Source organism: Asparagus officinalis, chromosome 3 (genome assembly GCF_001876935.1).
Source record: "Asparagus officinalis chromosome 3, Aspof.V1, whole genome shotgun sequence".
Taxonomy (NCBI): Eukaryota; Viridiplantae; Streptophyta; class Magnoliopsida; order Asparagales; family Asparagaceae; genus Asparagus; species Asparagus officinalis.
In genome coordinates, this window is record NC_033796.1 from 104197636 (window position 1) to 104209553 (window position 11918).

General features: G+C 34.5%; 1 protein-coding gene across 10 annotated transcripts in view; it reads right to left on the bottom strand.

Moving 5' to 3' along the window:
- The window catches only part of LOC109835632 (E3 ubiquitin-protein ligase RNF181-like), a 46109-nt gene that overhangs the window by 22307 nt on the left and 11884 nt on the right, over positions 1-11918 (bottom strand). For 7 of the 10 annotated variants that reach the window (XR_002245635.1, XR_002245634.1, XR_002245633.1 and 4 more), the window contains exon 1: positions 7270-7299. The exons of the other annotated variants lie outside the window; for them this stretch is intronic. Coding sequence is in view for 4 of the 7 variants with exons in the window: in XM_020403603.1 (XP_020259192.1) it covers positions 7270-7284 (15 nt within the window). In the remaining 3 variants the exon portion in view is untranslated. Of the gene's footprint in view, positions 1-7269; positions 7300-11918 lie in introns of those variants that run through there. 10 annotated transcript variants of the gene reach the window in all.

Genomic DNA, 11918 nt, shown 5'->3' on the forward strand with positions numbered 1-11918 from the left:
AGCGAAGTTCATAGCTTTCATGGTCTAGCAGCTTTCTATGGGAAATTTGTTAGAAACTTCAGTAGCATCTTTGCGCCTATCACTGAGTACATGAAGAAAGGTAAGTTTAATTGGGAAAGATGCAGACCGTAGCTTTGCACTAATCAAATAGAAGTTGTCCATAGCACCAGCGCTCGTACTTCTAAATTTTCAAAAGGTGGTTGAGGTTGATTGCAATGCGTACATCGTAGGAATTGGTGGTCTCCTATAACAAGAAGGGCGTCTAGTTGCTTTCTATAGCGAGAAACTCAGTGAAGCTCGACAAAAGTGAATCATATATGAGCTAGAGTTGTATACCATAGTCCAGTATTTGAAACATTGGGAGCACTATTTGATCTTGCGAGAGTTTCTGCTTAACACTAATCATTAGGTTTTGAAGTTCATTAATATTCAATAGTTAAACAATCATCAATCGTATGCATGCTCGTTGGATCGCGTTTCTGTAGCGTTTCACCTTTGTTTTGAAGCGCAAGTCTGGATAGCAGAATAAGGTTGCAGATGCATTCACTCAAAGAGCTGCTTTGTTAGTGACTTTGCAGCAAAAGTGACTGGATTTGAATACCTAAAGGAGCTCTATGTAGAAGACGAAGACTTCAAAGAGATTTGAAACTGTCAACAAAATCAGGTAGTCAGAGGTTTTATATCCATGATGGTTATTTATTTCACGGAGATTAGTTGTGCATAACTCAGAGTTCACTAAGAGAGCAGATAATACGAGACCATTATGATGACGGGTTAAGAGGACATTTGGGGCGTGATAAAACGATTGCTTCCATTGAAAAGAGAGATTATTGGCCTCAACTGAAGAAGGGGACAAAAAAGTATGTGCGGCGTCGTCTAGTTTGTCAAGTTACCAAGAGACAATCCCAAAACACGGGATTGTATACACCTTACCTGTTCCTGATACACAATGGCATGATATCTCGATGGATTTTGTGTTAGGACTCCCTAGAACCCAACAATGTATGAATTTTGTTTTTATTTTTGTTGACAGATTTTCAAAGATGTAAAATTTTATTCCATGCAAGAAGATAGCGGATGTTAGCAACATTGCCAATGTTGCCTTTCCAGTGATAGTACGCCTTCATGGAATGCCAAAGTCTATCACGTCTAATCATGATTCCAAGTTCTTATCCCACTTTTGGAGGACATCATGGTAGCAATTCAATACTTCATTCAAATTCAGTATTGCTTACCATCCTCAAACGGATGGCCAAACTGAAGTGATAAATCGCACTCTCGGTCACCGTCTCAGATCCATCTCTGGCGATCGTCCAAAGCAGTGGGATCTTGTTCTGGCACATGCTGAATTTGTTTATAACTGTATGGGGAACCGAACTATAAGCATGGCTCCCTTTGTGATTGTATATGGAAGGCTTCCAAACCATTATCTTAATCTAGTTCTACTACCTAAGCTTCCGCGACATAGTATTGTTGCAGATCATATAGCTAAAAAGATACAGACTATCTAACAGGAAGTGAAGAGAAGATAGAAAAATCTAATGCTAGGTATAAGGCGGATGCTGATCAACACAGGAGGAAGGTGTTTGAAGGAGACATGGTGATGGTGTTTCTGTGAAAAGAGCGCTTCCCAGTGGGAACCTACAATAAGCTGAAGAACAAAAAATATTGCCCATGCAAAATACTGAAGAAGATTAGTGACAATGCTTATGTCGTTGACCTTCCTGTAGATTTGGCTATTTCTTTTAGTTTTAATGTTACATATTTGTTTGAGTATTACCCACCAAAAGGAACAACTCTTCATGCGGCTATAAGCTAGAGGTTGAGTTTTTTTAAAGTAGGAGGGACTGATGTAGAACATACTGTGGATATATTTATGGAGAAACGGACCGTTAAAAGCCCATATGCGGGCCAAGCCGAAGAAAATAATTTGCAACAAAGAACGGGTCATATCTCTCAAACCGTACGTCGGAATTGGACGAATTATATATGTAAATCATGTATTTTTCGAGACGGAGTCAACCAAACCGACTTTTGTTCGGTTTGCCGCCATCTGTTTCACGAAATTCCCTCCGAATTGAGAGATATCAGAGTTTTTATTAATTTTTCACTATTTTAGGTAATGATTTAGGAGTCTGTTTTGATTAGGAAGCAAATCCAGTTTGATTTTAAATTTGACCAATTTACTTCCCCAATCATAAAGAGTCTTTTAAGGAGAGTTTTGTTATTTTTATTTTTGGCAAAGTTCGAGCCATAATAAGAATCTTGTTTATTTTTTATTTAAGCAGAGTATTATAAGTCCTAGAGGCATAACTTTTTTATCAATAAGATTTCTCTTTAATATTTTCTTCGTGGATTTGAAATTCGTGGATTCGAAGATCATTCTTTGTGGATTTAGAGAACACCCATTAGTGGATTCTGAGGTTTTTACTTCCACGTTGCGTTACAGTTGCATGCTCTTAGTACTTCATGACTGAGATTGTTCATTGCATAGCACTTAGTCTTTGTGTACCAAGTATGGGAACAAAATGAGGTGGTCAATGTGGAATTCACTGGATGACATAGACTGATTTGAGTAGAATACACATGAAAATCAGTTTGTAACAGTATTTGCTATATCTGAGACTTAGCGCACAACATATTATGTACACTTCCTAATAAAAAGGTAATGTGGGTTTAGTTTGTAAACAACTGATACATAAAGGAGGTAGGCCACAATAGGGTACCCGGAGTGATGCATCAATCTTGTTTATTGACTAAGGCGTCTCTGCCCTAGAGCAATTTTGAACAACAAATTCAAACTAAAAATAGTAACTTATGTTGGATGTTTATTTATTTCCTGTTTACACTTGATGCTTATTTAGTATTTATGTTGGATGTTTATTTATAGTTTATGCTTTTTACTTACTATGTTTATTATACGCATCTTATAGATGTTGCTTGTAATTGATTGTTCTTGTTCCTTCTATATTCCTTTCTTTCCTCTCTGAGCGTTTGTTATACATTCTAAGCATCTTGTTTTGTTTCTTCCTTCTTTCCCGCTAGATAATAAAATGTTAGTGCTAGACTAGCTGTACATGCAGGTGTGCAAACTAAGGAGCAATAGTTGACCACATGGAGTCTTTACGTTTCAGTAGCTTACTCCGACTTTTTGTAGCACTAAAGCTTATATACATTTTATTATATCCCCGTCGTAGAGGGATTAGTCTGTGATCTAGATTTTGATACTACGTATTCATTTACATTGGGTCATTTTGTATCAAGACTCATTAGTTACATCTTTTGGAGACTATTCTAATCTGTCTTTGTATCTATTTTTCTGTATTAGTATAGTGATTGTGTTGCTCTGTTCTCCCCTATTGTGCGGCGGTTGAAATATTAGCAGGTTTAAGTGCTTATCGAGACTTCAAAGTGCCGATTGAATACACCGGTCGACTTGTCCTGGTCCCTGTAAAGGAATTTGGGACACAGGGGTGACATAAAAATAAACACTAAAACTTGCATTAATCAAATAATCAAACAAATGATAAAAAAGAACATCAAGTTAAAGGATGTGAAGAATGATCGATGATCTATCTTGCTTTCAAGAAAATCATACAATTAGATTAGTATACCAAATGTCTCTGTTTCAAACTAAACAAGAACAATAACATATATATAAACACACACGCACACGCGTGCGCGCATGCGCACACTCATGCGCACGCACACATACACACAAACACACAGACACACAATCCCCACCCACACATGCACGCATGCACACACACATATAAAGAGAGCACAAACAACTTAGAAAATACTCAAAATAGACCATAAGAGTTATTCGTGATAAGAATCTAAGACATGTACAACCTCTCAGCAACACATTTCTGCAAAGCGAACAGTTGGTGCTCATACTTCGTCACATTCTAAATATCATTTACCGCTTTTTGACTATTTTGGGCGATATATCCCCAATATGGCCGATATAGCAGGTCCAATATGGCCGATATAGCAGGTGATATGTTTACAAATATATCCTTTTATATGGCTTGTCGTAAAATAATACACTGTCATTGGCAATTTTTGGGTGAGATATCATTATTTTCCCATTATATCAAATGACATTTTGGCCTAAAAGAATTCAAACAAAATGTTGCAACGTTGATTTATACTTTTGTTTATTTAGAAGGTTGATTAGTGATCCTAAACATATATTATTTACATTTTGTATGCTTAGATTTCATTAAGTATGTTAAGATTACATTTCAGTGCATTATAATATATATACAAACATTCGTTATGGCATTTCAATATTTATCACATATCCTCGACATTTCCCCGATATCCGCAATCCGATATAAAGTTTAGTCATCCGATATTTCCTTGATATCCAATATTTAAAACCTTGGATTGTTGGAATTAGGACAAAGGGTGGAATATTTTTATGATAAATTAATTCCCTAAGACATTTTTAATGACAATGTATATCAGGTCAAAAATTGTAAAACATGCTTTCGAACACCTTGCACGCTTTCTTATAGAAATGATGGTGGACTTTGATGGTTCACTTTCTTCCAACTTGAACAAGCTATGTACATGAGGTTAGTAAGATATTGTACACAGTGGATGCTCATCTAGGTGTGAATGCAAGGTCTAGAAGATAAAAAGAGGAACCTTGTGACTCGCGTTTTATTTATGCATTCAAGTTGTGCACATGTAGTAGTGATAACGGTTTTTTTCATACCATCCATTAAGAGAAAGAGACAACATTTAGGTTGTAAGAATTAGGAAAAAAAGGATTGGATTATGTTTATAAGGTATTAATTCTGTAAGACATTTTTGGAAGTTAATTGCTCGGTGTATTATGTAAAAGATTGGAAGGCATTATATCTTATTTAATGTTTATTGCTCTAAACCCTACTGGTCTATTATAAACACCTCACTCTAAATTTTAAATGGATTACATCTAGACCATGATCAAAAGTGGTGTTTGTTTACATATGAATAAAGGATACACAACACTTTCTACCTAGATGGAAAGAGAAATCAAACAAAGCATGCTTTTAAACAACTAAAACATTTTCTTATGATAATGATGACAATTTTATGTGGTTCATTTTTCTCCAAACTTGAACGAGCTATATACATTAAGTATGCAAAACATTATACAGTGGATGCCCTTTTGGGTGGATAAAACGTCTTGGAGATAAATGAAAAGGAATCTTGCCATGCACATGGTATACGTGCATCCAACTTGTGCACACGTGACCAAGGTTTTAAATATCGGATGTCGGGTTCATGTCGGACGGCTGAAATCCATGTCGGATAGCGGAAATCGGGGATATATCGGGGGATATGGACTAAATATCGGATTGTCATATCGGGTGGGCGCATATGTACAATATCATGTCCTAAATGTAATCTAAGCATTCTTAAATTCAATATAAGCATACTTTATAAACTTTATAGACTAGACATATAAAAAAGTAAACAATATATGAGAAATGTAAAGAGCTAAAATGTAAACAATATTAGAGCTAAAAAAGTAAACAATATACGAGAAATCAGGGATTATTAAATGATAAACAAGGATTATTACAAGGATTACTAAAAATTAAGACATTGAATCTTTCATATTAATTAAACAAGATTAGAGCTAAAATGTAAAGAGCTAAAATGTAAAGATATAAAAAAATATTTATGCAAGCATTCCCATCATATTAATTAAACAAGGATTATTACCGGAGTTGAATCTTTCATATTCCGAGGATTACTAAAAAAATCAAGTTAGAGCTAATTTTACTTTTAATCCAAAAGAATTATTTAATTACTTTTTGTCCACAATTTGCTCCAAGATACAAAAAGAAACTTATGATGATAATTTAGGAAAAGAAAGAAGAGTAAAAAGAAAAAAGGGAAAGTTAAAAACCATGATATATCGCTGAACCGATTTTCATAAATTTTGGCCGATTTTTCAAATAGGAAATAGCGGCCGATATATCCGATTTTTCGCCGACATGACCGATATATCGCCCAAAAACGATATGCGACTTGTATTTCCCCGATTTGTGTCGCTCGACACCTTGATCCGCTATATCGGCCGACATGTCCGACATGTCGGCCGATATTTAAAACACTGCACGTGACAGTGATGATTGTTTCTAGATGCCTTCACTCCTCTCTACAATTGTCTTCATAGAGTCCATTAAAAGAAAGAAATGACACATAAGTTGTGGAATTAGGACAAAAAGGTTGGAATGAGTTTATGAGATATTAATTCTATAAGAGAATTCCGGAAGGTAACTAATCAGGGCAATAGGTAAAAAAATTGTAAGGTATTCTTGTTTAAATGACTAGTATTGATCTAAATCTCACTTGTCCACGATAGACGATCCATAGTAAACTTCAATGAGCTACATTTAGATTATTATACAGTTATACCATCATCTCAAGTGGTATTTATTTACATGTGAATATATAGCACTTTCTTCCTAGTTAGAAACAGAAATCGAACAAAACATGTTTTTGAACACGTAGAATATTTTCTTATGGTAATGATGACAGATTTTGGTGATTTCACTTTCCTCCAAACTTGAATGGGCTATGTACAATAGGGTAGTAAAAATTATATGAAGTAGGCGTACTTTTAGTTTTGGGTAAAAGGTCACTATGATAAAAAGAATAATCTCGTAACACATTCTATGCATGCAACTGATTTGTGTACATGAGGCAGTGACGACTGTTTCTATATGTCTTTCTCCTCTATGAGCTTGTCTTCATACAATCCATTAAAAGGGAAAAAACGAGACATAAGTTGTTGGAATGAAGACAAAAAGGATGAAATATGTCTATAATATTATTAGTTATGCAAGACATTTTTGGAAGGCAATTGTTAGGACAAAGATTGTAAAAGCATTAAATTGTTTAAATGACTAATATTGCTCTGAACCTCACTTGTCCAATATAAACATCCCCAGTTTGAGCTCTGAATGGATTACATTTAGATTATTATAGCACCGCCTAAAGTAACACGTGACTACGTGAGTAAATGTCACATAGTTCTTTCTTCCTAGATAGAAAGATAAATTGAACTAAACTGTTTTTTAACACCTCGAACATTTCCTTACAGTAACGATAATGGGTTTTGGTGGTTCACATTCCCTCAAACATGAATCGCATATGTACACTAGGTAGTCTAGGTTAGTACAAATTGTACAAAGTGGGTGCACTTTTGGGATCTGAACGAAAGGTCTCAAAGATAAAAAGAGGAATCCCACAACATACATTATACGAACGCATCCAACTTGTGCAGATGTGGCAGTGATGATTGTTTCTAGGTGCCCTTTCTCCTCTACAGTTGTCCTCAAACAATACATTAAAACAATGAAACAACACACAAGTTGTTAGAATTAGCACCAAAGGATTGGAAGGTGTTGATGAGATATTAATTCTGTAAGATATTTTTGAAACATGATTACCGAGTCTAGTAGGTAAAAGATTGGAAGATATTGTATCTTGTTTAAATGACTATTGCTCTATAAACCTCACTTGCTCATTATAAACACTCCTACTCTGAATTTTGAATTGGTTACATTTAAATTATTATATCATTACCAAAGTGTTATTTGTTAACATGTGAATAAAGGGTATATAGCACTTTCTACCTAGATAGAAAGAAAAATTAAACAAAACATGCTTTTAACACCTAAAACATTTTTATAGTAATGATGGCCGTTTTTGGTGGTTCACGGGAAACGTACACTAGGTTAACAAAACACTGTACAAAGTGTGCGCCTTTTTAAGTGTATATAAAACGTCTTTAAAAAAAGGAATCTCGTAATACACATACACATGCATCTAACTTGTGCGTATATGACAATGATGAGGGTTTCTAGTTGTCTTTTCTTTTCTCCTCTATATGGTCGTCTTCATACAACCCACTAAAAGGAAGAAACGACACATAAGTTGTTCGAATAAGGACAAAAGGGTTGGATTGAGTATATGAAATATTAAGTTTGTAAGACATTTTCGGAAGCTAATTAATCAGTGTATTAGGTAAAAGATTGTAAGGCATTATATCTTGTTTAAATGACCAGTATTGTAACCTCACTTGTCCAAAATGGACACCCCCAGTCTGAATTTGAATGGACTACATTAAAATCACTATCTCATCATCTAAAGTGCTATCTGTCTACAGGTATATAAAGGTTATATATAGCATTTTCTACCTAGATAGAAAGAGAGATAGAACAAAACATGCTTTTAAGTAGGTGCGCTTAAACTTGAATAAACTATGTACATTAGATTAGTAAAACATATAGCATTTTCTACCTAGATAGAAAGAGATATCGAACAAACATGCTTTTAAGTGGGTGCACTTAAACTTGAATAAAGTATGTACATTAGATTAGTAAAATATTGTACAAAGTGGATGCACTTATGAGTGTGGATAAAAGGTTCTCAGAGGTAAAAAGAGGAACCTCATGACGTTCTAAGCATGCATCCAACATGTGCACATGTGGTCCTGAAGATGGTTTCTAGTTGCCTTTTCTCCTCTCTACGGTTGTGTTCATACGGTCCATTAAAAGAAAGAAACTGACTTGTAGGTTTTTGGAATTATGACAAAAAGGTCAGAATGCGTTTAATAACCTGCACGTGCATTTTGCATGTGCATAGCTGCTAGTGTGAATAAAGGATATCACTTTCTTCCTAGATCGAAACAAAACCGAATAAAATATGTTTTTGAACATCTAGAACATTTTATTGTCGTAATGATGACAGATTTTGGTGGTTTCACTTTCCTCCAAAATTGAACATGCTATGTACATGATGATAGTAAAACATTGTACAAAACGGGTGCCCTTTTGAGTGTGGGTAAAAGGTCACCGAGAGAAAAAATAGAAATCTCGTAACACATTCTATACATGCATCTAATTTGTGGACATGTGGTAGTGACAATTATTTCTAGGTGCATGTTCTCCTCTCCATGCTTGTCTTCATACAGTCTATTTAAAGAAAAAACAAGGCATAGGCTGTTGGAATGAGGACAAAAAGGTACAAATCTATTTAAATAATATTAATTATGTAAAAAAAATTTGGAAGGCAATTATTAGGTCAAAGATTGTAAATTATTAAATCTCGTTTAAATGACTAGTACTGCTCTAAACCTCACTAGTGAGAATACTGACTGGATTACATCTTAGATTATTATAGCACCATCTAAAGTGACATTTATTTACATGTGAATAGAGGGCATATAGCTCTTTCTTCCTAGATAGAAAGATAATTCAAACTGAACAAGCTTTTGAACACCTAGAACTATGTTTTGCGGTAATGATAATGGGTTTTGGTGGTTCACTTTCCTTCAAACATGAATCGCATATGTACATTAGGTTTTTATAAATTGTGCAAAGTGCACTTTTGGGTGTGAACGAATGGTTTTAGAGATAAAAGAGGAATTTTGTGACTCACGTTCTACGCATGCATCCAACTTGTGCACAGCGTAATGCTGACTGTTCCAAGGTGCCTTTTCTCCTCTCTACGGTTGTCTTCATACAATCCATTAAAAGAATGAAGTAACACATACGTTGTTAGAATCGGAACCAAAGGATTAGAATGTGTTTATAAGATATTAATTCTATAAGACATTTTTTTAGAATGTAATTACCGAGTCTACTAGGTAAAAGATTGAAAGGCATTATTTAAATGAATAATGCTCTCAACCTCACTTGTCCACTATGAACACCCCCAATCTGAATTTTTAATTGGTTACATTTAGATTATTATATCATAACCTAAAGTAGTATTTGTTTACATGTGAACAAAGGGTGTATAGCACTTTCTATTTAGAACAAAGAGAAATACAAAACATGCTTTTATCGCCTAGAACATTTTCTTATAGTAATGATGACACTTTTTAGTGGATCACTTTGCTCAACAATCTTGAACAGGCACTGTGCATTAGGTTAATAAAACATTGTACAAAGTGTTTGCCCTTTAGGGTGTGGATAAACTGTCTCGAAGATAAAATGAGGTATCTCACACCACGCATTGTATGCATGTATCCAACTGGTGCGTATATGGCAGTGATGATTGTTTCCAGGTGCCTTTTCTCCTCTTTTTTTCTCCTCTTTACAGTTGTTTTCATACAATCCATTAAAGAAACGACACATAAGTTGTTATAATTGGGACCAAAATGTTGGGATGTGTTTATGAAATATTAATTCTGTAAGACATTTGTGAAGATAATCAGAGTATTGGATAAAAGATTGTAAGGAACTATGTATTGCTTAAATAACTACTACTGCTCTAAACCTCACTCGTCCAACATGGACACCCCTAGCCTGAATTTGAATGAACTACATTTAGATTACTATATCATCATCTAAAGTGGTAACTGTTTACAAGTGAATAAAAGCTATATATAGCATTTTCTACCTAGATAGAAAGAGAAATCGAACAAAACATGCTTCTAACACCTAGAACATTTTTATCATAATGACAATGGATTTTCGGGGTTATACTTTCCTCCAAACTTGAATGGACTATGTGCATTAGCCTAGTAAAATATTGTACAAAGTGGGTGCAGTTTTGGGTGTAGATAAAAGGTCTCGCAAATAAAAAGAGGAATCTCGTGACACTCTAAGCATGCATCCAACCTATGCACATATGGTACCGATGATCATTTCTAGGTGTCTTTTCTCCTCTCTATTGTTGTGTTCATACGGTACATTGAAAGAAAGAAACATGTAGGTTGTTAGAATTATGATTAAAAGGTTGGAAAGTGTTTATGAGATATTAATTATGTAAAACATTTTTGGAAGGTAGTTAATTAGTGTATTAAATAAAAATTGTAAGATGTTATACCTTGTTTAAATGATTAGTATTGCATTAAATCTCACTCATCCAATCTGAATTTCAATAGGTCACATCTAGATCTCTATACTATCATTTAAAGTTATATTTGTTCACATGTGAATAAAGAATACATAGAACTTTCTTCCTGATAGAAACAGAAATTTAATAAAACATGCTTTGAAGATCTAGAACAATTTATTATGGTAATGATGCAAGTTTTGGTGGTTTCAATGGGTAATGATGCAGGGTTTTGGTGGTTTCAATTTCATCCAATCCTAAACAGGCTATGTACATAGATTAATTAAACATTGTACAAAGTGGGTGTCCTTTTAGGCGTGGGTAAAAGGTCACCAAGGTAAAAAGAGGAATCTCATGACACGTTCTATGCATGCATCCAATTTGTGCACATGTGGCAGTGATGATTATTCTTATGTGTCTTTTCCTATCTCTGCATTTGTCTTCATACAATCCATTAGAAAAAAGGAACAAGAAATAGGTTGTTAGAATTAGGACAAAAAGGTTGGAATGTGTTTATGATAATATTAATTATGTAAGACGTTTTTGAAAGGTAATTACTTAGCAGTTCAGGTCAAATATTATAAAATATTACCTTCTTTAAATGACTAATGTCGCTCTAAACCTCATTTGTCCAAAATCGACATCCCCAATTTGAATTGTGAATGTGTTACGTTTAGATTACTATGGCACCATCTAAAGTGGCATTTGTTCACGTGAATAAAGGCATACACTTCTTTCTTAGTAGATAGAAAGAGAGATTGAATAAAACATGTTTCTTAACACCTAGAACATTTTCGTATGGTAATGATGACGGGCTTTGGTGGTTCACTTTCTTTCAAACTTGAATGCAATATGTATATTAGAAAATCATTGTACAAAGTGGGTGTACTTTTGGGTGTGAATGAAAGGTCTCGAAGATAATAAGAGAAATCTCACGACACACATTCTATGCATGCATTCAAGATGTGCACACATGACAGTGACGGTGGTTTCTAGGTACCTATTCTCCTCCTTACAGTTGTCTTCTGGCAACCCAATACAAGAAAGACACGTAGATT